This window comes from Balaenoptera physalus (genome assembly GCF_965194825.1).
Source record: "Balaenoptera physalus genome assembly, chromosome: 14".
NCBI lineage: Eukaryota > Metazoa > Chordata > Mammalia > Artiodactyla > Balaenopteridae > Balaenoptera > Balaenoptera physalus.
The window spans coordinates 3,595,717-3,621,185 of NC_138893.1; the positions used below are offsets into that span (position 1 = coordinate 3,595,717).

Consider the following 25,469-nt stretch of genomic DNA (forward strand, 5'->3'; position numbering starts at 1 on the left):
TGTGTGTCAACTCAGCTCAGCCATGTGGAGACACAGTATAAAATGACAACCAAGAGTAGTTTAATTGGCTGAAGAATAGTCAAAGCTATTAATTGGCTGAAGAATAGTCAAAGCTTGTTTTGGAATCCTGGCAAGGTGTTTGCCGGAACTAAGGGGGAAAACAGTCCCCTGGCAGTGGTAAAACGTCTAGTGTATTGATTTGGTTTTATTTTTATTGGCATATTTAGTCACAGTGTTTTGATTCCTGGATTAGAATTTATTTGGGAGGGGTATAACCGTTACTCGAGATGCCAAACTGGAAAGTGATTTTTACTTTTTTGTGCTAGTTTTATGCTCTAATACTGCATGGGCAAGAAGAACGCTCGATGAAACATGTCAGTGCTGGTAAGAAATCAGGAATTATTTTGAACAAGATGATGAGGAAACTTTTAATAGGAGGAATCACTTTTTGATATAACTTCTGTTATCAAAGGTACATGGCCAGGAAAGATCAGGACTCTTTGGTGGTGTGTGCCAGATTTCAAATTTCCAACCATGCTTATCCAACCTGCCTTCTGGAGGAACGTTGTGGGAGCTGAAAAGTTGGGGCTATAGGACCCTATTCCTTCCATTCAGCCAGGCAACTCCACTCTCAGGTTTATTCTCAATGCCTTTCCTGTAGAACTTATTCAAGGAAAGATTTCTGCAGCTAATAAAAGTTTGAAAGAGCACTCTTTTACTTTATTTCGAAAGGCTGGTTTAGGAATTCTTGTACCTGGGATTTTTATAAAAGCAGAACAATTATTTTTCCCTTGAGAGTAGTGGCCTCAGAACTGTTGTTTGTTAACTTTCTATAGCTCCAACATTCCATGCATGGGCCACCCCGTCCCATGCAAGTCCTGTTTCTTACACCCTCGTGGCCAATGTCAGGGAGCAGGACAGGAGAAGTTACCCAGTGGACCTTGTGTTAACTATTTCAGGTGGCATGTGCTCTAATGCTGTTTCTGCATCTCCTTCTTGTTGCTGTGAGAGACCTGCCACTCTGCTCAGACATACTCTTGTGCCAGCTGCACAGTTTTACTTTGAAGATTCATACTAATTTACTCATCACCCAGAAGACAACAATCTCTTGAGACTGAAGTGGAAAAGTTTTATAAAACTTCAGCCAAAGAATGAAGTTTTAAAAAGTTCTTTTCTTGTTTGTTTCAGCTATCATAAGGTCTTGCTTTCTAGAATTATTGACAGAACTGTCAACTCAGTTTGGGAGGAATAAAAGCTAATATTTGTGACAATCTTGGGTAAATGCCTTTGCATTGAGAATAAGTACACCAGGAGCATGAGAGTTACCTGTCAGGGTGTGTGCTGGGTAGGGAGAAGGTGACTAAGGTTTTAGTAATATTACCATCAAATCTAGGACTCACAGAGCTGCCCTCCTTGGCAGTGATGCTGTTTAAAGTTCGTCTAGTTTAGAAATGGCGGACAAAAGCCCATATTTTCTTTAAGGAAGAAAATCTAAACAAGCTATGTCTTAGAATTTATTTTTGGTGGGTTAATCACTTACCACAAAATCCAATGTAACAAAAAATTCATATTATGGTAGCATAAAAGTTGTGACAGATTCTCAACTTCTGAACATTTTGGGAAAGCAAGGAATTATTCCAGTTGAAAAATACCGAGCCTGTGTTCCTAATTTCCAGCTATGCTTTTGCTGATAGAGATCAATGGGAAAGTATAGCTTTGCCAGCCTTAGATGGAGAAGGTCAAGGGTGCTTATAAATATATTTTAAAGTATCATTAGTGTCTATAAAGGAAGAAAAAAAAGAAGGTCCGAGAGCCAGTAGGAAATCATCCAGTTTTTAAGCTGGCTGTCCACTTCAGCTTACTGAAAATAAGGAAAGGCAATTGTACAAATGCTCTTCACAAGTCCAGGATGATTTATATCAGGAGAAAGCATACAAAAGTTTTACTTTTTATTCTTTTCTCCGCCTCGCCTATTACTATTACAATAAAAATTCTTCTGATAAAAAAATACACTTAGTTTTTATTATGAAGATCCAAATAGAGTTTATCACTTTTGGATCTGAGTCACATTTCGTCCCCCACCTTCCTCCCCCTCCCCCTTTTGTCAGATGTTGGTTTTGTAGACAGTGGAGAACCTTTCCAGAATTCTTCCCTCGTGTAGATAGTTTCTGTGGGAAGGCAAGCGCATGAACGTCAGTGCACGCAGTAGGCCCTCGGGAATGTTGGACCAGAGTGGTTTTCATGTGGTTTGCAGGGAGGCCCGAGAGGAGCATGCAGTCCCCTTGTAGTGGAAGGTCATGGCCATGGTCCTCCTTTCCCTTCTATTTTCTATCACTGCCCAGCGGAAAATAAGACCCCCTACAAGGGAGGAAGGAGGAAGGTCCTTGATCTCCAAATCAGACATACAGTGAGTAGTCGTTGGCAGGAATTCACACTTGGGGCCCTTAATGAAGCAGGTGGGCAGCAGCTCCAGAGACCCCCCAACCAAATCCTCACACAAAACCTCTGCACTTTGTGCTTGGGTCTCCACACATGTTAACCGTCAGTCCTGCAAAGTCAAATGCGCTGATCTCCAAAGTCAAGGACTTTGAGTGTTAGAAGCACACACACGAAGTCTTTGCAATGAAGCATCATCTTTTTTTTTTCCTGCTCATTTTCTTGGTGAATTTAGGTTTTCTCACCAGGACCGAGAAGGTTTTAGGTCCAGTCTGACATTTCAGCCATTTCTCGCTAAAGCTGTGTGGGTACCATGTGTTTGTGCGTGTGAACGATTCCTGACTGAGTACACTTCTTCCAGTGCGTGTGTCCATCCCAGCAGAAGATAGCCCAGCAGGCCTTGAGCACTGGCTGCTACTTTACTTCACATCATGAATATTCAGAGGCTGCAGTCATTGAGGACACAGGTGGCAAAAATAGTAAGGTGATGGAAGCACACCCTGACATGAACGCCAGGTCCACATTTCAGCGACTCAGAACCCCTGACTGCAGCACAGATTTCCCATTCTCTGACCCTCGGACCTCAGGAGAGGAGAGTCCTGGAGACTCCTCTGAATCAGGCATCTGTTCCATACACCAGCACGCTCACGGCTTGCTGTATGATGTGTTGTAATCAGCATGTTGTTTTTAAAAGACAACGGGCCCTTCTGTGCATTTAGGCTGATAGTTGAGCATAAAGGACACACTGTTGAGACGGGCAGTGCGTGCATTGTTTTTCCCATCATGCAGTCAGTATCTCCATAGCAAAATCGAGTGCCTTCTGTAAAATCTTATTTTATATATTTTGTCACCATCAGCAGTTACACTGAAGGAGGAACTGCTCCATTCTGTTATGGGTTAAATTCTGCTCTGTGCAGACCTAGTGGTGATGTGTAAATTGCAGCCCTGTCTTTTTTTCGAAGGATTCTGAAATAGGTTTTCAGAATTAGTGCTGGATTTTTGCTCCTGCATGTGTGGTGACTCTTGATTTTTTCCCTTCGGAGAAGCCTCCTTTGCAGCATTCCCCCTTCCGAGGAATCACTTAGACACTTCCAGCTGGTGGCAGGGGATACAGCCATAATACAGCTTCCTCTGTCCCAGCTGTCTGTTTCACTACGCTAAATGCATTACGATGGCTGCACCCTCGTGTAAAGGTTCAGGTAGAGGGAGGTGTAGGATGAAGTCTGGAGACCGCCGTTGGGGTTTTTAAGGCTTCAGCTTCCCCAGCATCTTGGCATTTTGAATGTCTTCCTGCTTCGGGTCCAAGGTTTCTCTCCACTGATTGAAATGCTGCTGGAAGCCTGATTAAAGGTGCCTAAAGATATCACCTTCTACCAGGAAGCCCTGCGTGCTTGAGAGGATTCTTTTCAATGCATAATGGCTCATGCAGCCTCACAATTAAAGAAAAACAGGGATTTGGAAATCAATGCTGAAGAAGAGACTGAGAAAAAAAGGAAACACCGCAGACGGTCCCGGGATCGGAAGAAAAAGGTAGCTATGTATGCCAGCGCCTAGATCTTGCCTGGATTCTTTTTGTTTTAATCTCCTCTTGGCATCCGTTAGAAGCATTCGGGGCTATTTTTACATGCTGTGTAGAGTGTAAATTGGGTGTGTAAGTTGGGTGTGTAAATTGGGAACAGATGATAGAAACCCTATGGTGGACGACCGGGGTAGGACGGGCAAAGGCAAGGGAAGATTTTACCCTGTGTGCGGCTGATTGCAGTGCCCATGCGGAAGGCTTGCACTTCACATGGGCATGGGCGTGCTTCCATGACACTGAAAGGAGTTGCAAGGGAGTTAAAAGGAGTTTCTTTCCAGCCTGGTCAAGGTGAAATGCACTGCGGTGACTTAGGGTTGAGGGAGAGGCTGGAGAACCAGCCTTTTTACTTCTTACCGTTCTGTCTCGTGGAAAAGGAGCTTTTGTGCTAGAACTGTGTCACATGTGTGCATTTCTCAGGCAGATCTGTGACCTTAAAGATGTAGCAGAAAAGTCATTTCCTGCTTTGTTTTTTTTTGGTTGGTTTGTTTGTTTCTTCTTTCCTTCTGCCTCTCGTTTCTGTAAGGTACTTTTAAGTTGGTTGTGCAATGGAAATAAACTGCTGGAAATAACTTTCTTTTGTTAAATACAGCTAAAACCAGAGAGGTTGGTCTTTCTCTTCTGGCTGAGAGTGATTATCCTGAATGCAGGAATTCCCGTGACATGGCAGGGACTTGCAGCCTTCAACACTGATTGCTTTAGATCAAAGCATGGGCATTGATCCTCCCCTATTGATGTTCTAATGCAAGGGAGCAAATAGGAGGACTATTCTAGGTCAGTTGTGTTTTATTACAGCCTGGGAGTACTTACTGTTTGGTGGCTGTGCCCTTAAATATGACTCCTAGAAAGCGACCGGGGGAGTGAGGCCCCAAAGCACTTTTCTTCCTTGACAATTAATAAAAATTGACTAAAACTCTGTGATCTGAATATGGAAGTCAGGTCATAAAACATTTTTATGTCTCTCTGTGAGAGTTCCCAAAGGAAAGATTATCTTAATTTGCTTTGAGCAGTGATGCCTGTGCTTTGCAAATGACATGCAGATTTCATCCGCCACATGCACCTTTTCTCAGGAGTGAGCATGAATATTTTCGGTGCCTTTGCCATTTTCTTCCAAGTGAGGATCTAGAGAAGAAACCTCTCTGCCTTTTGTTACCTGGCAGACTTTCTGAGACTGAGTTTGGAGGGCTGCAGTGGTTCTGCTGCAAGATGTTAAATATAGATGGTTCCTGCTTCAGGATTCTTGTAAATAAACTTCTTGAACGTATTTTCATGGAAGTACAAGCTCAAGTTAGGAAATTCTCCGCAAGTGTATTTCAAAGCCTCGCACAGCAGAGCTGTTGTGAGATTGCCATGGTTTGCTAGGTTCTGGTCTAATTTTACTGAAGTTAGGTTTGTCTGTGGGTTGGTCACTGTAGTTTTGAGCCCTCTCGGCACATCTCCCCCCCCCCACCCCACCCCAGCTCCATGGTAAACTAGCTTCTGAGAAACACGAGGAGAGGAACATAAATCTGTATAAAGATACAGTTTCATCATTAATGTCGATACTGTACTAAAGAGTTATTAGCCAAGCCAGGCTTATGGACAGCAGTTTCCTGTGGGAGCAATGACAGGTCCTTTGCTTGTGCCTCGTCCCCTATTTGACTTGGAAGCAAAAGAGGGAAGGGGTGAGGCAAAGGGAGTTTCTGGGGTCACTGAGCTGAAGCAAATGCTTTGTGGACCAAAATGCTTTGTTATGAGTACAACAGAGTCTGTCCAATGTAAATCTCTTAGCAACCAGAAGGGAACATGGAGAAATATCAATATCGCTATTGTCAATGTGCAGGCAGATTTAAATGTTTTGTTCTCGGGGCACTCACAGAGGAGATCCAGAAAGGGGCTCGTGGATAACACTTTCATTGCTGTTGTGCTTGTTAATTCATAACACAATATAGTGTGTCTATTCCCTATCAAAGGTACCTGTATTACAGAAGGTTTACTATTCATAGTCAAATGATCGCATGGACTACTTCTAATTTGCAAAGTTAAGATTAAACGACTTTGAAGACACGATCTAGATCGCCTTCCAGTGACATAGCATATGTAACACTTACTCTCTTCAACAAAGTGAATTGTTTCAACTTTGAGTTTCTTTTTCCTACCTTTTCCTAAAATCCTAATTCAGGCTTCTGGGCTACTTTGTTCCATGTTGTCAGCCCCATGTCAGTTGGAAAAGCTGCTTTTAAATATGTTGTGGGTTGCCATGGGAATCACCGCTCTTGCTCATATGCAGAAATAGCCTCTAGGATCTTCTAATTACGTAAAGGAATAGTGGGCACTCTCATAAAATCACCAAACACAAAAGAAAAACTTAAAGAGTATCTAGTTTATAAAATAAGGAATTTGACTCATGGTACCCCTGCAATTCAGGTTTGAGCAAGCCGAAGATGAACCTTTCTTGATTATTTCTCTCTGACACAGAATCATACAGTATGGGACGTTACTAAGCATTATAATCGAATCATAATACACGTGTCAAATGAACATAGGATTCAGGTTTCATCAGTTTTTTTAAACCCAGTGAGTTGCACATTTGGATATTTTGAATATTGATAACTATGAATAAGTGATTAGCTGTCAAAAAGTAGGAAACGTCTAGGAATTTATAATTAGTTGAATTTTAATAATGATATATTTTCTTCTTGGCACCACAACTTTCGTGTCAAGAAAAAAGAAAATCTTCCTGTTTGTTAAAAGGAAATTCGTCTAGATAGATGAACCCTTAATCATTTTATCATCAACTTTTCTGACTTTAAGCAAAAAAAAAAAGTTTCAATGAGTATCTAGTGTAAAAGTTCCTTACCCACACTTCCCATTGCTCTCTCCTGCTATATTTTCCCCTTCATTCTCCTTCTCTCCTGATGGGCTTAGTTTGGCAGCAAGTGGGAGGCATGACAAAGGTAGACAGCACGTTTGGGTGGGTCTGTATTGGGTCCATGCCCTCACTAAGCAACTTGCAGGGAGGAACTCTGTATCTCCTGCACCCAGCAGGTCCCTGGCCCACAGGTGGTGGTCTGTAGGGGGTCCAAGCCACCATGAACCCACAAGGGTTAGAATCACAAACGCTCTTCAGCCCCATACTTCCTTGTTGCTGTTGGCTTCTGGTGCCATATTACCTACATGGTTTGCCGTCTCTCCACATAAGCTATGAAATACATTTCAATTTGAGGAGTATTAGGAGAATTGACCTTTATTTATTCAATATTTTGTATGTATGTTTGTATGCACTTAATACGTCCTATCAAAAAAACAAAACAAAAAAACAACTTTGAGGTGACCCATGAAAATCTATACTAAGAAAAGGAAACATTTATGGAATTCCCTTCTCTCTCTATATGACTGACACAGGAATATACTAGGATAAAGTGGCAATTAATTTTATGATTAATATCCTTTCTGATTATTGGTGTCAAACTCATACAGCTATTCAGTGGCAAAGCAGGAGTGACTATTCACTGCTTCATTTTTGCATTCATGCATTCATTCAGTAAATATTTACTGAGTGATTTCTGGCATCAGGTATTGCATTCCCCATTGGAGACAAAGCTAAACAAGGCAGAGTGGCCACAGTACGGTAGCTCCCTGCAGAGGGGGGAGGAAGAGAAGAGCACCATTAAACCCCCTACAAATAAGGAGCCACAGCAAGACCCCCAGTTCCACTCGAATGGGCTCACAGAAGGTTCTCAGCATAGCTGAACCTTGGAGGAGGAGTGAGTGAGATAGCCAAGGAGAAGGACAGGAATCCCAGGCCCACAGTTGTTCCAGTATGAGAGGAACATTCAGGTGTGTGAGAAACGAACGGTATTTTGGAGAAAAGGGGACATGAGTATATGGCAGGAAAAATGGCTGGAAAAGTAGTCAGGGGCCAGATCACGAAAGTCTTTGTATGCCATCTTACGGAATTGGAAATTAACCTGCTCAAAGGAGAGAGGGACTTAAATCACCTTTGGTGGTGATGGTAGGGAGAGGAGACCGAAGAATTTTCTGAGTTTAGAACCATCCCTCAAGCATCAGTGTTGTAGACAGCAGCTGGGAGAGCCGTCAGGAAGCACCATGAGAGATGCTGAGGGTCTGAACCAGGGCAGAGACGATGCCAGTGGAGAAGCGGGTGTTGCATACGAGAGATATTTAGAGGAAGACTCAGTAGAACTTGGCAGTGGGTTGTGTGTAGGATGTGAGAGGGAGAGATCGGATTCTAGGGTAACTGCCAAGTTTCTGGCTTGAAGCGGAAGGCGAAGAATTAAATTTCCCAGATTCATTTCTTTTCTCCCAGGACATTTCTTGACCTCTTAAAAAATGCACCAGGTAGGGTGTTAAACTGCTTTTTTAGGTGGAGGCTCATTTAATCTTCACAACGACCCTGCGAAGAAAGTATTTCTATTACCCCCATTTTACAGATGAGAAAACTGAGGCATGAGCCTTTAAGCTGTTCCCTCAAAGTCTCCACACTAATTCATGATAGAGCTGAGATTGCAATTTGGGTAGCCTAACTCTCTGGCTTGTGTTCTTAACTACTACACTATACAGTGTATGTAGTTAATATTTTCACAGCTACACATCAAAGTGGGCTTGAGTCAGAGAATCTTCTAAAAGATAAGCTATTTTCTAAACATCTGGAACCTTGAATAACAGGCTTTATATCTCTAAGTAATCCAGTATCATAGTGAGTTTCTTTTTCTTACCCTCTGAAATAGATTTTAATGTTTTACCTTAGGAATTTCTTTTTTTCAATTTTGAAAAATAAAGTGAAAAATTACCAACAGCAGGATATCAAATCCCCAAAGACGTGTTGCTGTAATAACACAACAGTGTCTTAGGTGCTTGCTGTATACCAGGCAGTGTGCAGAGTGAGTCCCATGGATTATCCTATTTTTTTCTCACAACTTTTCTATGAGGCAGGTATTATTTTCATCCGCATTTTTCATAGCTAAAACCAAGGCTTAAAGAGACTAAATAACTTGCCTGAGGTCATATGGCTAGTAACTGGAGGACCTAGACTTAAACTTGGGTCATAGGACTTTGGAATCTGTCAGTCTGGGTTTATTGTAATGAAACTCTCTCCGTCTCTTTAAGAGTTAAAGCAACTGAAGGATTTGAGAACAGATTTCGGGAGACCTGAACTATTGAGTGTGATCTCTTGCCACAGAAGCTCGGTGCTTCCTGACATTTTACAGGCTCTCCCATGCCTGGTTACCTAGGTACCTGTGGCACCCATGAAGTGAGATGCCAGGCAGGGTGAGGCATTTACTGCAGCACCTGGACTTTGGGGAAGAGGATTGTATGGACCTTTCTGGGACAAAGGGAACTTAGTCTGTTTCCTGCTTTGCTAAGTCCATAGACTCCAGACATCTAGGGAGCCCGGTTTCTCTCTCAACATACTTGACACTCTGCACTGTTATTATGTGTTTACATGTGTGTCCTACCCGGGAAACTATGAGCTCCTAGAGGGCAGAGGGGGTATCATACTCACCTACTACCAAACTGAGGCTTGCAGAGTAGGTGGTTCAGTGAGAGGGTGGGGGGAAGGGAAGGGAGGGAGGGAGAAAGGTGGCAGGGTGGCTGGCAGGACAGATGGGTGGAGGAGAGGCAGTAAGTCTCATGCTTCGGAACAGGGACTGTAGAGTCAGACTGAGCTCAGGTGCTGGTGCTACCACTTAGCTGCTGTGTTCTTGGGGGATTTATTTAACCTTTCGATGCCTTAGTCTCTTCGCCTGCAAAATGAAAACAATAATAGTATGTACTCAGCCACAGGGTTGTAATAAGATGTCAGTGAATTAGTATTGGAACAGTGCTTGGCACAAAGTAAGAGTCATAGAGTGGTAGTTGTTGTGTCTGTTCATAATGAAGAGACACATAAACAGAAGAATGAATGGACTGTTTCCAACCTGAGGCTTCAAGAAGGATTGTGCCAGCAAGTCAACTCACTGAAGCGGGGCAGGTAAGCTCCCTATAGGAGCACATCTGGCTGCTGCCCTGTCTTCACTCTTCCCCATTTGGAAAAGGATGGATGGAAGAAGGCTTAGCTCACTCGTAGGAAAGGCTGTAAACCTTTGTCGTTTGGTGTGCCAGAGATTTAGGCGTCGGGAGGCAGTTCAGTAAGACTTGTCAGCCGATTGGTTCTCTGTACTCTGTTACCATCATGGTACATTTTTTTTCCTCAGTAAAGTCATCTGTTCGTTAAAAAAAAAAACAAAAAAACTTAATGTTATTAGATTAGAGCCAAAATAACTCATACCTTTACACTGAACATAGATCAGGAATGATTTTATAGCAGTATATCATAATGTGATTAATTATGGCTTCAAAATTATTGCTTATAACCTAGTACTACAAAATAAATGTATATAATACTCCTCCCCAATAAAGCCAAAAACTTAAAACACTGTCTTGCTCTTGATCAATTACCTTTATAACCAGTACAGGATCATGTTAGGGATAAATTTTACATTTATTAATGCCCAAATATGTTATTTTAAAGTTCTTTTTGTTAGTTTTGTCGCCAACATACTGCAGCAATTGAACTGTTTCTTCCTCACTCTCCAGGCCCTTGATCTTTTCTGTCTTTTAATTTTCCTTTGGCATGATGGTATATTATTGTGTGTGTATGTGTGTTTTATTGAATTTCAGTATGGAAAAGTGTTACCTTTTCATAGGTATGCTTGAGGAAAATGAGGATTTGGCAGTGTTTTAAGTTCTTTACAGTTATAAGAAAAGTTTGCATTAATCATATCCCATTTTACCTGCATCTGTTCATTTAATACAAATGTATTGCACACCTCCATTGTGCCTGTCACTGTACGGGGAACTGGCAAGATAAAGGATGGAAGCTGCAGGTCCATCTGCTTGCTGTCTTTGGGATTCTGCTTGTATTACTCTACACAGGTCGGGGTGAAGAACTGAATTAGAAAATGAGTATTTTTTAGTGGGCCTCCAATGTGCTGAGTGCCTTTTGCATTCCTCATCTTATTTGAATTTATGTCAACACTATTCCATAATGTTATCCACATGTACAGAGGTATTAGCCTAAGCTTAAGTTTGTTATGTAACTTGCCTCAGTTACAGAAATAGCTGGGCTTAAGGCCAAGGTCTCTGTGGTTGTAAGTCCCTTGCTTGGGCCATTGGAACGTCTACAGAAGAGATTTTTTTAAGGGAGGTTCTTATTAATAGACATCTATGGTGAATTCTTTTTTTTCTTTTTTTAAAATTTATTTATTTATTTATTTATGGTTGTGTTGGTTCTTTGTTTCTGTGCAAGGGCTTTCTCTAGTTGCGGCGAGCGGGGGGCCATTCTTCATCGCGGTGCACGGGCCTCTCACTGTCGCGGCCTCTCTTGCTGCGGAGCGCAGGCTCAGTAGTTGTGGCTCACGGGCTCAGTTGCTCCGTGGCATGTGGGATCTTCCCAGACCAGGGCTCGAACCCGTGTCCCCTGCATTAGCAGGCAGATTCTCAACCACTGCGCCACCAGGGAAGCCCCTATGGTGAATTCTTATGTCAAGAGAAGAGTTATCACCTTTGAAATGTTAAAAGTTAAGTTATTTAGTAATTGGGATTTTTATAAATTAATCATTTAAATTTAACTGCAAAGTCTAAATATTGTGTAAACCATGAGACTTAGGTTAGTGTCATTCTACATTTAAAAGAATTTTTAAGGGAAATTCAGTCACTGAAAAAAAAAAAAAGAATCATTAGCTTATACCTATTGACTAATATATAGGTTAAACATTGAAAGAGAATGTCTAAATACAATGTTACACTGTCAGTTACACAATCCAAACTTTATTCTAGAGATATTTCTATAGAAAGGTAACATTTGGAAAGAAGCAGTCTGCTCTAATTTTACCCAAATTGTTGTTTCTAGTTTGTACAAATGAAAAGCAGAAGAGTTGAAAGCAAAGCAATGGAAATCAAGCTTGAATCTTTTACATATAAATCACATTTTTCTGGCGCTTATCCCATTCACTCAAGGTTATGCTTTCCTGGACCCAAAGTGGTGTCATGAACTAGAACAGTCTATCATTGCCAAATATAGGAGCTGCCTGCAAAATGTGTAGATTTCAATTTAGATTTAGTTGGTTCCAGTGAATTATTTCTCAGTCATAGGTGGCCTTCCACTAATGAGTATCATATCACCAGTTCTGTTTGAATTTAGATGAAGCCCATGAGAATGGGTAGAGACTAATGTTCATATCTGCCAGCTCTGGGGCTTGCCTTTAGGCAGAACAAAAGGCAACTAGCACCATCACCATATGAGAAGGATGTGTGGACTGCATGGAAAAGAACTGGGAGAGAGGAGTTGGCTAGAGAGGGTTGGATGGAAAGAAGCCCAAGATTTTCTAGTGACTGGAAGTCAGTGACACGGAAACATTTATAATTTACATGTAGATGCCCAAGACCCTTGTGATGTTAATATAAACAGCATTATTTTATCCCAATGAAATATAATTTTGTAAGAACTCTAGACAGTGGAAGAGGTAAATGGTCAATTTTGTTTAGTAGAGGATTAAAAACAAATAAAGTAGGCAAGCAATAAGGAGAAAGATGTGGGGAGAGTGCTAAGTACTACGATTCATGGTTCTGGAAAGAATGTGCTTTGGGGCTAGATGTGAGTTCATATGGCAGCCACTTCTGATTAGCTGTGTGGCCTTAAACTAAATTTCTTTGGGCTTCAGTATCCACCTTGGTCAAATGGGGCTATTAATCCTTTACTTGCATACATATCGTTAAGAGTAGAAATACCGTAAAGGCGTTTTGCCAAGTTCCTGGCATAAAGGGAGCCCTTACAAGGTCTCCTAGCTTCCCTTATAGTGTGGGCTCTCAAATGTAATCCAGTGACTGTAGCCAAGAAGGGGGCAGAGGAACTGAGGGGGAAAAAAAGGGAATGTTTTGAAGAAGTTTTACCCCCAGGAAGTACTCAAATTATTTGATGAATGAACTTTTACTCATAGACTTGTATCCTCAGTCATTTGAGTCCTGCAGTTCAGCTCTTTGCAAACTTTTCTGTAGCGCTCAGGGAGTTGACATCTGTCATTTTGAGAAATCCTCCCAAAGACTCATATGTTAAATACATTTTCCATTCATTAACACTGTTATTAATTAGCTTCTCTCAGTAGTTAAATGATAGCCTAGGTAGATATTAAAGAAAGGTTAAGAACCACATGTACAGATAGAGGTATCAGATAATTCTTTTAGCAAATGAACTTTATTTTGCAGATTTGGGTATGAAGGTTGAAATATTTATAGAGGGAAAGTACTTAATTGGGCTGAATGAAACAATCTTCACTGGAGAGTTTATACATTATAATTAATGAGAAGAAACAAAATGTTACCTGTACAATATGTCTACAAGATACATATACTGTATTTCATTACCAAGTAAATTATCACCCCCTCTAGGGAGCATGGCCATTAAAGAGAGTTGCAGGGTAGTTGGGGACCGAAGGAAGAGTGGATAATCTGGCCAGTATAAAGTCATCACCTTTTATACCTGGTTTCAGAACCCAAAGTGGCCTGTGGACTGTCTTCCTTTCCCAGCACATTCTCTTCTCCCTTCTTTCTCACACTGCCACCGGGAAGGGCCTTTACCATTTTCAGTCAGACACAGCATGTTACCCTGCCTTGGACCAGAATGACCCACTTCAGTATCTGCCACTTAGAATTACCTATGTGTTTAAACTCTCTCCTTCACCCTAAACCAAATAGTAAAACCGAACCTGAAACCTGGACTTCTCTCCTAAGACATTTTTATTAAAGACTCTATGTGATTTTTTTCACTTTTTGAAGAGGACTGTATAGTGAGATACTCAACAGCAAAAGTATATGGAACATAATTTACCCTTTCTTTCATTTATCGAGCTATAATTCACTGGGGAACTACCGTGGGCCGGGCAGTCTATCAAGTGCTTTGAGTATCATATTGAATCCTCATGCATGGGTGGTATTATCCTCATTCTTTGTATTAGGGGAGTTACACTCTGAAAGTTTCAGCAATCCCAGGCTTGCACAATTATCAAGTATAAAGCTAGAGTTCAAACCCAGATCAGCCTGATCACAATTTCCCCAGAATACTGAAATCAATCTTTCCTGGACTATGGAATGCCTTGCTGGGGTTTCTGCCCCCTAGAATGTTTCTTGTGATTTATCTCTTCCCCCACCAAAAGAAAAGTACAAAATGGGGCATGGAGCATGGGAGGGTGGTAATATTGAAAGTGATAAATCAATTTACATAACTTCAAGCCACTTTCACTTCACACAGTTACTTGAAATGCATCCTACCTTAACAAAATCATCCTCATGCTAATGGTACAATAAAGTAATGTAAATATAATTAATTCCCAAATGTTGGTATTTTCCAAGATAAACGGTGAAATCATTTTGTGTTGGCTAATTTCTTGGGTTTTGAAATGAGTATATTCCCACGTGTTTGCTGATGCCTTCCATTTCATGCTTATCATTTTTTAATAAGAAAACTGTGGAAGAAGCTGGTTTTAAGTAACCCACTCAGGGCCTCAAAACAGATGGATTTTCAGAGCCTAGATTAAAAATTAAAATACGGTTTGTAGGATGGTAAGAAATTAACACCAACATCAAAAATCTACTTCAGCTGATGACATAGACAAAATGTTAGAATTTGAGTCACCATTGCTTTGCCAGATTCTTTTGTCATCATCAGGATAGAAAAGATCTCTTAGGCCTTATGAAGTGATACTCCTTTTTGTCCTTGACAATAAGAACAGTGGGTAAAAAACTTTAATTTGGAGAGGGGAGTTGTAAAAATTGGAGTCTCCAAAAATTTTATTAGTTAGAATAGATGATTTTAGGCTTTACTAGCCAGCCTCAGAGTGAATCAACAGGAAACTCGCTAGCAAAAGTTAGGTTCCAACAAGGTCCTACGGTATAGCACAGGGAACTCTGCTCAATGCTATGTGGCACCCTGGATGGGAGGGGAGTTTGGGGGAGAATGGATACATGCATATGTAGGGCTGAGTCACTTTGCTGTGCAACTGAAACTATCACAACATTGTTAATCGGCTATACTCCAATATAAAATAAAAAGTTCAGAAAGCAAAAAAAAATAAAAAGTTAGGTTCCATTTACAGTAAAATAATTGGTAGGTGCCAAAGGCTGTTATCTCTGTTAATACTTATATGAACCTTCTGAGTTAGGTGGCTTTATTCTCATTTTGCAGATCAGGAGAATGAGGCTCAGACATTGAATTTATAAGTAACAGAGAGCAAAAAGGAGAGGCAAAACTTGAACCATGGCTGTCAGACTCGAAGGCCTTCCCCCACCCCTATTTCACTGTTCTGCCTACAGATTATTCACCAGTCATATAACCTTCTTGCATTTGGAGAAGTCTTTTACTTTCATTTTTCGTTATTTTTATTTTCTAATCAGTTTCTAAATCATTTTTATGCCTCCCTGTCGCCAGTGTTATCATTCATTTGTTTTATGTGATAAGTACTAGATAAGAAGTGCTTTTTAAATAATGATGCATGACTTAAGCTCTATGTTTTTACCTTCCAATGCTACACGGGGACTTTAAGTATTATTGCAAAGCACAGCAATTATGAATCAGGTACAAAGAGATCATAACTGACATTCACACCATGGATTTCCAATAGTCCGGGGAAGCAACATTTGTCCAAGCCATAACCTTGAACAGTGCATTTTGTTTTCTATTAGTAAATCCTCATCATGTCCAGTCTCATAATTCCCGGCTACATTCCTGCTACCTGGCTGCTGAGAGGTGAAGGAGAGAGGATGTGCTGGAAGGTTCTGAGGTCACTGAACCCCACACTGCCCACTGCTCCCTCCCTCTCCTGGGAAGACCTGCCGTCCCTGTGTGCAAGTGGCTTGGTCACGGCCGCCTAGTTCAGCAACATCATGAGTATATTGACTTAGCTCTGTCAACACTCAGAATATATTTGCCCGCCCTTAAGTAACAGGAAGATAACCGTATTGATGTTTAAAAATGCTGAATGCAATTAATTTCTTCCCTTTGAAGAATGGCCATCGTTAACGATCCCCGCTTTACTAGGCCTCTTCGGCTAGCATCGTTCTTTGCCATCTAAAAATAAATGGTTTCGTTAGGCACATTTATTCCATCCACATTCATTCCAAATGGAATTAATGTATTAATCCTGGTAATTCAGGCGTACGAAATCCACATATTCACTTGTCTTCATTAGTGTAGGATTAGTGACCCCAATCATCCTCATTTCCAGTCTGTGATTCGTTTCAAAAGGTTTTGATGGTGCCTTGTCTTAGCTGAAATTTGATCTTTGAGGGTGACCACGAATACATTGAAAATAGGTATTTTCCCTGGTGACTGTGTTATGACCTGGTTAACGTGAGCCCTGGTGGTGATTTTCTGCAGACATTTGGCGTGGTTAAGACAGCCGGGCTTTCTCGTGCTCCACTGTGTGTGGGTCCAGATCCTGGTCTTTTTCTGAGCTTTCCACGGAGGAGCCCTGTCTTCAATGGCTGGTTGTCATTTGATTTTACATAACATGTTGTAGTGGATTTTCTATGGGATAAGATTAAAATAATTATGTAGCCCTCCATTTGGCATTTGATAAGCATGATCTTTTTATTTTCTGGTGGATTAGTTAGGATTTGGTTTGCAGTGTCGGGAAGGGAGAGTTCTTAGGCGCATTCGGCATTCTCGGCTTTGACCTGCTTTCCCAGAGCTTCATTTCAGCATTAGTGGAACCTAAATTATTAATACGATCTGCGCCGTGTCTGCCTATAGTGTTTAATCCAGCCTCTTTTTTTTTTTAAGTGCTGTTGGGGATCTCTGAAATAATAGAAAAACTGATTTTCTGTGGAAAGAGCGAATGGTCTGGTTGTGAGCTGTGGAGTCACACAGGCTTGGATTTGAATCTCACCACTGTCACTTCTTTGCTGAGTAGTCTCAAGGCGGTTACTTAACCTCTCTGGGCCTCCGTGCCCTCTTCCTTAATAACACCTACTGCAAAGAGAGGTTATGAAAACAAAATTAAATTGATCATGAAGTATCTGGCACAGAGCAGTGATTCAATGAATGTTCATTCCTCCCACTTCCCCACTCCTTTCCTCTTTCCCTGGTCCACTTGGAAGAAAGGAGAGTCTTGTTCTATCCTGAGCATATTTAGTGAGAGTTGTCAGTTAAAATGGGGAACTTAAGTTTGCTGAAGTTAATTATAAAGCAGGGGGTAAAAAATAAAGAGTATATGTGTATGTAGAGAAAAAATAGATATTTATATAAAATATAATAATAATTTTATATTTACATCTATATTATATATCTCTTTATACATATACATTTCATATATATATATATATATATATATATATTCATTCCATAGGTAGACAGATTCCACAGAGGACAGTTAAACCCGGAGCCAGATTTCATTAGTTTCCATTAGGAAGAAATGTGGTTTGTGGCTAGAGCATTGAAGGTGGTCACTGAAGGTGGTGTGGGACACTGGAGTCCTTGGGAGGTGCAGGGCTTTCCCAAGATCACTCAGCACGGGGCACCCAACATCCAACGCAGGTGTCTCCGTCTGCTTGGTGGATTTTCCAGGCTGAGTGAGAATCCAGTCCTTTTCCCTGGGTCGGCCTTCATGGGTTTACCTTTGCCTTCCCGTTAAAGGTCTCACACTGGCAGCTGCTCCTTGGCTCCTGGAGTGAAATCCACCTGGAGGAAAGCAGCCAGCGCAAGTTCAGTTTTAGCGACTCTCCTCTAAGTGTGTCAGAGCCTGTCTCTGATACACGTTTCCCAGGGACAAAGAAAGAGACGTAGGCAAATCACGGACAGACAGGGTGTCTTGCTAAATATTACTGTCCAATCGCAGAAGACTTCTTTGAGAGCCTTAGACAGTATTTAATACCTGTTGTGCCACTTTTACTCCCTGCTGTATTACTTGTCATCTCCTAGGACGTTCTGTGAGCCCTCTTACTTAGTTATTCTCACCGTGTAAATCATCGCTGTCCATTGTAAACACGACATTCCACGCAGGGAGGCCAAGGTCACCCTGAGGGCATTACTGTGACCTTTTTGAAATATGTCTTCCCAGTCTTTTTTCTGTGCGTGGATGTACTTAGTGTCTTCTTTCCTCTTTCTTTCCCTTTTCTTCCTTTCCTTCTCTTGCCCTTTTTCCCCAGAATTAATAGAAATGAGGCAATAGCAGTGTCTCCTATTTTGTGACCTCATTTTTTCTCTCTGAACAATACAATATGAACGTATGTTCATGTCAACCAATGTATTTCTGTAAGGCTTTCAGTGGATCTATATAGTATCCTACTTAATGGATGTACCAAATTGTATCCAACTAATCTCTTTTTTTAATATATTGAGTTCATTTCAATTTTTGTTATTATGAAAAATGGCACGAAGGACAGTACAGCTTCATCTTTTCCTGAAGCCACAGTGTTCTCATTTTCAGCTCTTCTTGTTTCTGGTGGTTCCTTAGCCTCACATTCAGGGTAGTCCGTTCTCAAACCAGAGCCAGCATTTGCAACGTCGTTTTCCACAGATCCACTAGTTGAGCCTAGTTCTAGTTGGAATGACTCTACCTTTCCCCCTTCCCAGAGCTTGCTCCTACTTTCCCACCCCTGATCTTCATGTCGCTCTGCCTGCAATATCTCCTTCCCCCCTTCCCCTTCTGACTGCTAGGGCTCATCTCCAATCCCACCTTCTTCCTGGGACACTGGTTCACCAGCTGGAAGTCATCTCTTTCCCCTTAACTATTACAACTCTTTGTACCTCTTAGGAAACTTAAGGTACTCTCCATGGAATTACAGTCTTTCATAAATGAATACCTCTCGATGAAAAGTTACAAGTCTTGATTTTGACTCTTGGCAAGGCCCATAAGTTTGCAACTTCAGCTGCTTTTTCCTTGCATTTTATATCGAGGCCCGTGGCACAGTGCTATGGAGAGGCCTTCCCAGCTCCAACGTTCTCTCATGCTCCTGCTGGACTACAAATTCCTTGGATCCAGATCATTACTGATTGATAGCATGTCCTCCCCAGGCCCCCTTGGCTCTGTCCTGTTAAATGAATAAATGACAGTGACGACAGAGCTCTCTGCCCAGGGCTCTGTGCCCTTCCTCCAGCCTTCAGTCAAAAGTTTTCAGGCCCATGGCTCTTAACTGGCCAGAGAAGAGGCCATGTCACATTCACCTTGAGATAGTGTGACCAACCAGCCTGTTTTGTCCAGGACCGAGGGGTTCCCCAGCGTGTAGGACTTTCAGTGCTGAAATTGGGACAGCCCTGCCTGTCTCCCCAAGGATGTATTAGAATTGATAGAACATGGCTGGGGAGGGGGTGGGGGTCTAATAGTAGAGCAAGGGGGAAGTCCTCGGTGCCACCTGTCTCTAAAACCCTCTCAGCCTTGCTTCCTCTGAGGGTCTTGCCTTCCATCTATAATTATGACATTGCTTTCTCCTCTGGAGTCACGTTCCCATTTTTAATTTCCAGTGTCTTCAGTGGGCATTATTTCTTCCTGAATTTTCTACCATCTCCCGATTGTCTAAGCACAGTGGACCATTCCACATGCTGTGCCAGAGCAAGTATAGGAAAGTACATAAAATTGAGCTTTGGGAAACAACTCGTGCTTTCATCACATAGCGTCTCATCTAGGACCCAATTGCTTGTGCTTGGCTTTTCTCTCTCTGCCTCTTTAACACCCTGGATCGTGCGTTGCACTCACCTTCTTGTTCTGAGCGTTCCCAACTCTGACTTGCCAACGCTGTCCCCTCCTTTCCCCCACCTGAGCCCAGGGAAGGACACCCCAACCTGCCAGCAGTCTCATCCCTGGAGAAGCCCTGGCCTGGTTGCCACTTGCCACCGTGTAATGGGGCATTGGACACAGACAGAGAGAACTTTACTACTTTTCAATTTAATTCCGGTTTAGAGTTTCACATCCTAGTCAGAGGGAAGCTACCATTGCTTTTTTTTTTTTTTAATTAATTAATTAATTAATTTATGGCTGTGTTGGGTCTTCGTTTCTGTGCAAGGGCTTTCTCTAGCTGTGGCAAGTGGGGGCCACTTTTCATCGCAGTGCGCGGGCCTCTCACTATCGCGGCCTCTCCTGTTGTGGAGCACAGGCTCCAGACGCGCAGGCTCAGTAATTGTGGCTCACGGGCCCAGTTGCTCTGCAGCGTGTGGGATCTTCCCAGACCAGGGCTCAAACCCGTGTCCCCTGCATTAGCAGGCAGATCCTCAACCTCTGCGCCACCAGGGAAGCCCCCCATTGCTTTTTTAGGAAATGTTTAGATGGGGGCCGCTATGGATCGACATAACTAAAATGTTACATGTGTAGGAGAATCACATTTTGCTCTGATTTACATGATTAAGATAACAAACGTGATTGTTTACAACAAGTCGAAGTACTGAGTTTAAAAATTCATTTATCATGCCTCCATTTTCATACCAATCACGGAAATCATATATAATGGATTAGAAGTGACTTTTTTGGACTGTAGATTAAAATATATGATTCAATCACTTCATTAGAAGGAGTAAATGACTGATTTCATTTCATGTCAATTCAATGAAGAGCTACTGTAGAAATCTAAATTTGAACCTATAGGACTTACGTCAAGGGCACGTACATGGGCTTTGAAGGGCGCAGTAGTGTGGCAAGTCCCCGCAGAGTGTCCAGAGCTGTGGCGCGTTAGAGGTGAGAGGACCCTGTGAGGTCGCTGCGCTGCCCTCTGCAGAGCCCGCCTCTCCTCGACACAGTCTATGAACTGCCCGTCAGTCTCAGCGTGTGAATCGCCTGGGAGTCCAGGCGTCCTGCCTCTAAACGTAGCCCACACTGTTTCCGGACAGTTCTAAATGGTAGAATATACTCTCACTTTGAGACTAAATCTAGCACCCTGTTATGTCCACCCATCTGCCAGCTCTTTGCAGAAATGAAGAGAGTGGCGTGTTGGTGCAGCTTCTTCTCTCCCAGCTCAGTGTTCTTTGTTCCTTTAGCCGGTGCTCATGAGACAGTTGCAAGACCCCTTAATTCCCCATTTAGGAATTAAGTGGATTCATTAATTAAGGAATCCTAAGGATTCCCGCTTGGGAATCATGTGGTACCCTGAATTGGCATAGTAGTTGGCATGTGGCTTGTCCAGCTCATGATACGTTGATATAGCACAGCCTCAGCTGTTGCCACTAATTTGTAAAAGGGGCCAAGGTCACAGTCGTTTTAGGGAGAAGACAGTTGAGAGCCTGTTCAGTCCCTTTTCATGGGAACTCTGTTTCCGTTTCGCATATGGATTTTATCCTTCTTAACTTTCAGTCTGGCCTTCTGGTTGGCATTGAAATGCAGTGTATACATTTGGCTGATTTGTGAAGACGTTGAAACACTTATAAACAGTACCTAAAAATAGATTTATAAAGATGCAAAAGCTTTGTTCCTTCGAATATTTTATCTTCTTTATCTTCCATTGTAATATCTCCCATTACTTTATCCCTCATACTTAGTAATCATTTTCTAAGTGATTATTAAGTACCAACCATATGTCCTGCACGGTTCTTTCTCTCCTTTTTTCTGCTTGGCTTCTGCCCTTCCGTTTTGTTTTGTCTTATCTTCTTTATCATAAAAGCATTTACTAGAATGCACTAGAACAGATGGAAATACTTCACTATCGGTTGGATACCAGAGAGGAACAAATTGTGTAATGTGGTAAACTTTATCAAAGGTTGATTTTTCATATATTTCAGATTAACCAATTTAATCGGTAAACACTTGGCTTCTTAGAGACTAACATTTATGAACTGATTCCTTAGAAACGAAGGCATGTGGAATTATTCTGACAGAAAAATTAGCCACTAATAAGGGCATAAAAAGAATAAAATTCTGAAGTAATTTGTTATAGTCCGGTGACTGTGAGATATACATATTGTTTTGATTCAGAAACATTTCAGTTCAACAAATATGCATATGCCTTGGGAATACAAAGAGAAACAAGGCGTGCTTCCAGTTCTTTGGGAACTCGTAGTTTCGTAAGGGAGGCAAGTTTAAAAGACTTGAAATAGTCTCATAGTTGATATAGAAAACGTATAAAGTGAATGGAGGTCGTAGGAAGGGGCAGGTCTCTCAGGACAGAGGGCAGAGAGATGCAGCCGTTGAAGTGGCTCCTGAAGACTGAGAAGTGTGGGCAGATGATGTAGACAGAGCACAGCTAGAAAAGCTCTCAGAAGTAGGATGGATCGGACGTGATGGCTTAATTGGGGTGGAAAAGAAAGGAAGGAGCCAAGAAGGATGGGTTGGAGATGTCAGATGTGGGCATCTGAGAGGCTGTTACACCTTGTATTAAGAAAGGCGTGCAGGGACTTCCCTGGTGGTCCAGTGGTTAGGACTCTGTGCTTTCACTGCTGAGGGCCCGGGTTCAATCCCCTGGTGGGGGAACTAAGATTCCCGCAAGCTGTGTGGGAATGCAGAGGGTTTGGCTTACATTTATACGAGATGTGCTCCCTCCCTTCTTCCTGCTTTCCCTTATTCCTGTCACCTGTTACTATTTTTGCAAAGTAAAAAATATTATTTTATGGGGACTTTTAACTTGGGTTTTCAGTATTAGCTCAGAGATATTGAAGTTCTGTACTTGGACCACCCGAGAGCAGAGAAATCCACTCAGCTGATCAATTAGAAACCTAGAGAATAATTACTGAATTATTTTGAGAAATGTTGAAGCCATTGCTTTTGGTCTAGGCTGTTATTCACTGGACATGATGAATTTAGAAATGCTAGTGAAAAGGCTTCTTAACTTTAGATTGTGACAGCCTTCATGGTGAGAACAGTGACGTTATATTCATGTTCACCCATATACTATAAGTATTTGTTATATTCACAATAAACTCTTTATAACCGTGACACGCTTTAATGTATCCTTCCATTTTGCGAACAATGTGTTTATAGTGATTTTTTAAAAAGAAGTAGAAAAATCGAAGAAAATCGCCCACAATAAACTACATGATCAATCCATTTCTTTCACAAACATCTTTAAATGTTTAATTCTCAGAAGTTTAGAGAAATGAAAAAGAAAATATCTTGAAAAACAATTTAATAGGAGAACAGTTTTTTCCAACAAATACGTGCATTAACAAAAATGGGCTTGATTTCACTTGAAAAATAAGAGTGCTCTGAAAGTTTGCCAAACTGATTCTAGTGACATGCACTAGATTTAACTTTTCTGAAATGTGCTACTTTTACTGAAAGAATAGTTCAAGTTTGAAGCTGCATTTTAAAGACTTCTGCAAAAAAAAAAAAAAAAATTAAGCGTGCTCGGCTGACCTTTCATAAACCACTTCTGGGAAACGTACATAGTATTCTGATGAAAAATGTTGCTTAAGTATTAAAGCCCAAATACCCGTAAGGAATGTCATTACCCCCAAATTCATGAGATTAATTTTTTTTCTAATTCTTGTGTGGTTGTGTTTGTGTCCGTTTGTATATCTGTATTTTTAAGTTCATTAGCTTGACAACTGCATATCAGTATTTGCAGTTATTAGTTCTAGCAGAAATGAACAGACATCTAATCTGAGTTTATCTTAGTTGAGAGTCAACATAGATAAAATTAGAGAAAACAGTGCACAGTTTGTTTTTTTAAAGATAAAACAGATATCTATGGCTCAATGTAATAGATAGTTATGTTAAACAGGAAGTTCCCCTGGATAGAATGTTGCAAAATACATGATGGCCCTTGACAATTTAAAGGAGTCCTTTTATATTAAGATAATTGTGTCTTGATGTATCTGTCTTTGAGGTTCACTATCCAATTATCATAAATGAGGCACACACATAGTTTATGAAGAGAGGCCTTCCTAGCCTCAGTGTTTTGTGCTCTAGACCACAGCTGGGACATTTGCTTCAGATATGGCTGGGGAGTCCCAAGGTCCCTCATGTCGTAATGGGGAATGTGGCAGGAATGCCTAGCCCAGAATTTTAGCTTGAACTTGCAATTTAATGTAACGCTTTTAATTGCATTCTCAGCGATATTTACTTTCATCGTAACAGCAAACCGTTCATGGTAATGTCTTAGTAAATTGTGGCACCAAAGCAGAGACGTGTGGCACCAGGAATGCCTCGGCTTTTATGTGAACTTGCAGTAAAAGGCGTTCTTTCTGATTTGCCTTGCAATTATATGTCTGGAAAATTCTGAAAGGAACCCTGTGCATAGAATCTTATTGTTTTTTAATGTTTCCAGGAGAATTTTTTTAAATCGAGTTATAATTCACTTGAGTCAAATGCAGTGATGCTAAGTATATATTTACTCAATTTTGACAAATGCATAGTTGTTTAAGCCATTCATCCAACAAGGTAAGTGTTACGTTTCATGGCCTCTGAAAGTTCCTCTGTGCCATTTCTCTGTCAGCATCCCTTATCCACTTGAAGCAGCCAGTGTTAGGATTTCCAGGACCATTGTTGATCAAAGATCAAAGAAGGATCTTTAAAATTATGTTTTCTTTTTAAGGAATATTTTCCCCTTAGGGAATCACCCAGAAGTACATGCATTGACCAAGAATAAGGATCAAAAACTTGACCATATAGAATTTCAATGGATTGCTTCTAAAACACATGCAAGCATCCTAAGTGTTCAGTTGTTACTAGAAGAGGAGCAGGTCCATTTCCAGACTGTCAAAAAGATTTCAAGGCATTTTATTTCTCATTGCATTTTAAAATCTGGCTCTGTTTGAATTCCCAGTCTGGTAAAAATTGCCAGCAATGCTTTGTGATTGTTACCTTAACCTTGTGTGGTGTGTACACCCTTGTGTGGGGGTGGGATAAATGATCCATCAATGGAAATTTAGTACGAATGATCGGTAAATGTCATGGATGAAGCTGACAAGCTCAGTTAACGCCCCCCAAATGTAGAAAAGCAGTGTTTGCCTTGGTATCCTCTCAGCCTCTGTGGGGTAATAGGAGAATAAGTAAAATATTCTTCACATCTATTTCTTCTCCATGAGTATGTACCATTGCTTCAAAGGTGAGGCTTTATCATTTGGTTCTCATAGTGACCAGACAAAGAGTACTTCCGTTCTCTCCCCTGGGGTACGGGAAGGGGGAGAGAGAGAGAGAGGAGCATTCCATATTTCCCCTAGAGATTTTCTTTTCTCTCCTTTTAGCTAATGGGCTCTTCTTGATAAATAAATTTCAGGGACAGGTTTAGAATAGACTGAACAACACAGAGAGAGAAAAGATTCCAGGATGGAGGGCTACTTTTACTTCAGTATTGCAACCCATGGCGTATAGAACGAAATTGCACTGCCACTGTAATTCTCTTTATTAAAATAGACAAGCATTAGACAAGCAATAAAATTTCCATCTGCATTCACAGCAGGCTGCCACCATCTGAAATACCCCCTTCTCTCTAAAACACCCAGGACTGAAACATTTTAGTATTGGAGACCAACAGAATTATAATATTTAATTTGTGGAAGCAG

General features: G+C 41.3%; 1 protein-coding gene across 1 annotated transcript in view; it reads left to right on the plus strand.

The window, feature by feature from the left end:
• The first annotated feature begins 1,036 nt into the window (after nt 1-1,036).
• Nucleotides 1,037-25,469, plus strand: part of ANK3 (ankyrin 3) — a 342,898-nt gene continuing 318,465 nt past the window's right edge. Inside the window, exon 1 of the mRNA XM_082424963.1 lies at nt 1,037-3,966. Coding sequence (XP_082281089.1) covers nt 3,853-3,966 — 114 coding nt within the window. The 5' untranslated portion in view covers nt 1,037-3,852. The remainder of the gene's footprint in view (nt 3,967-25,469) is intronic.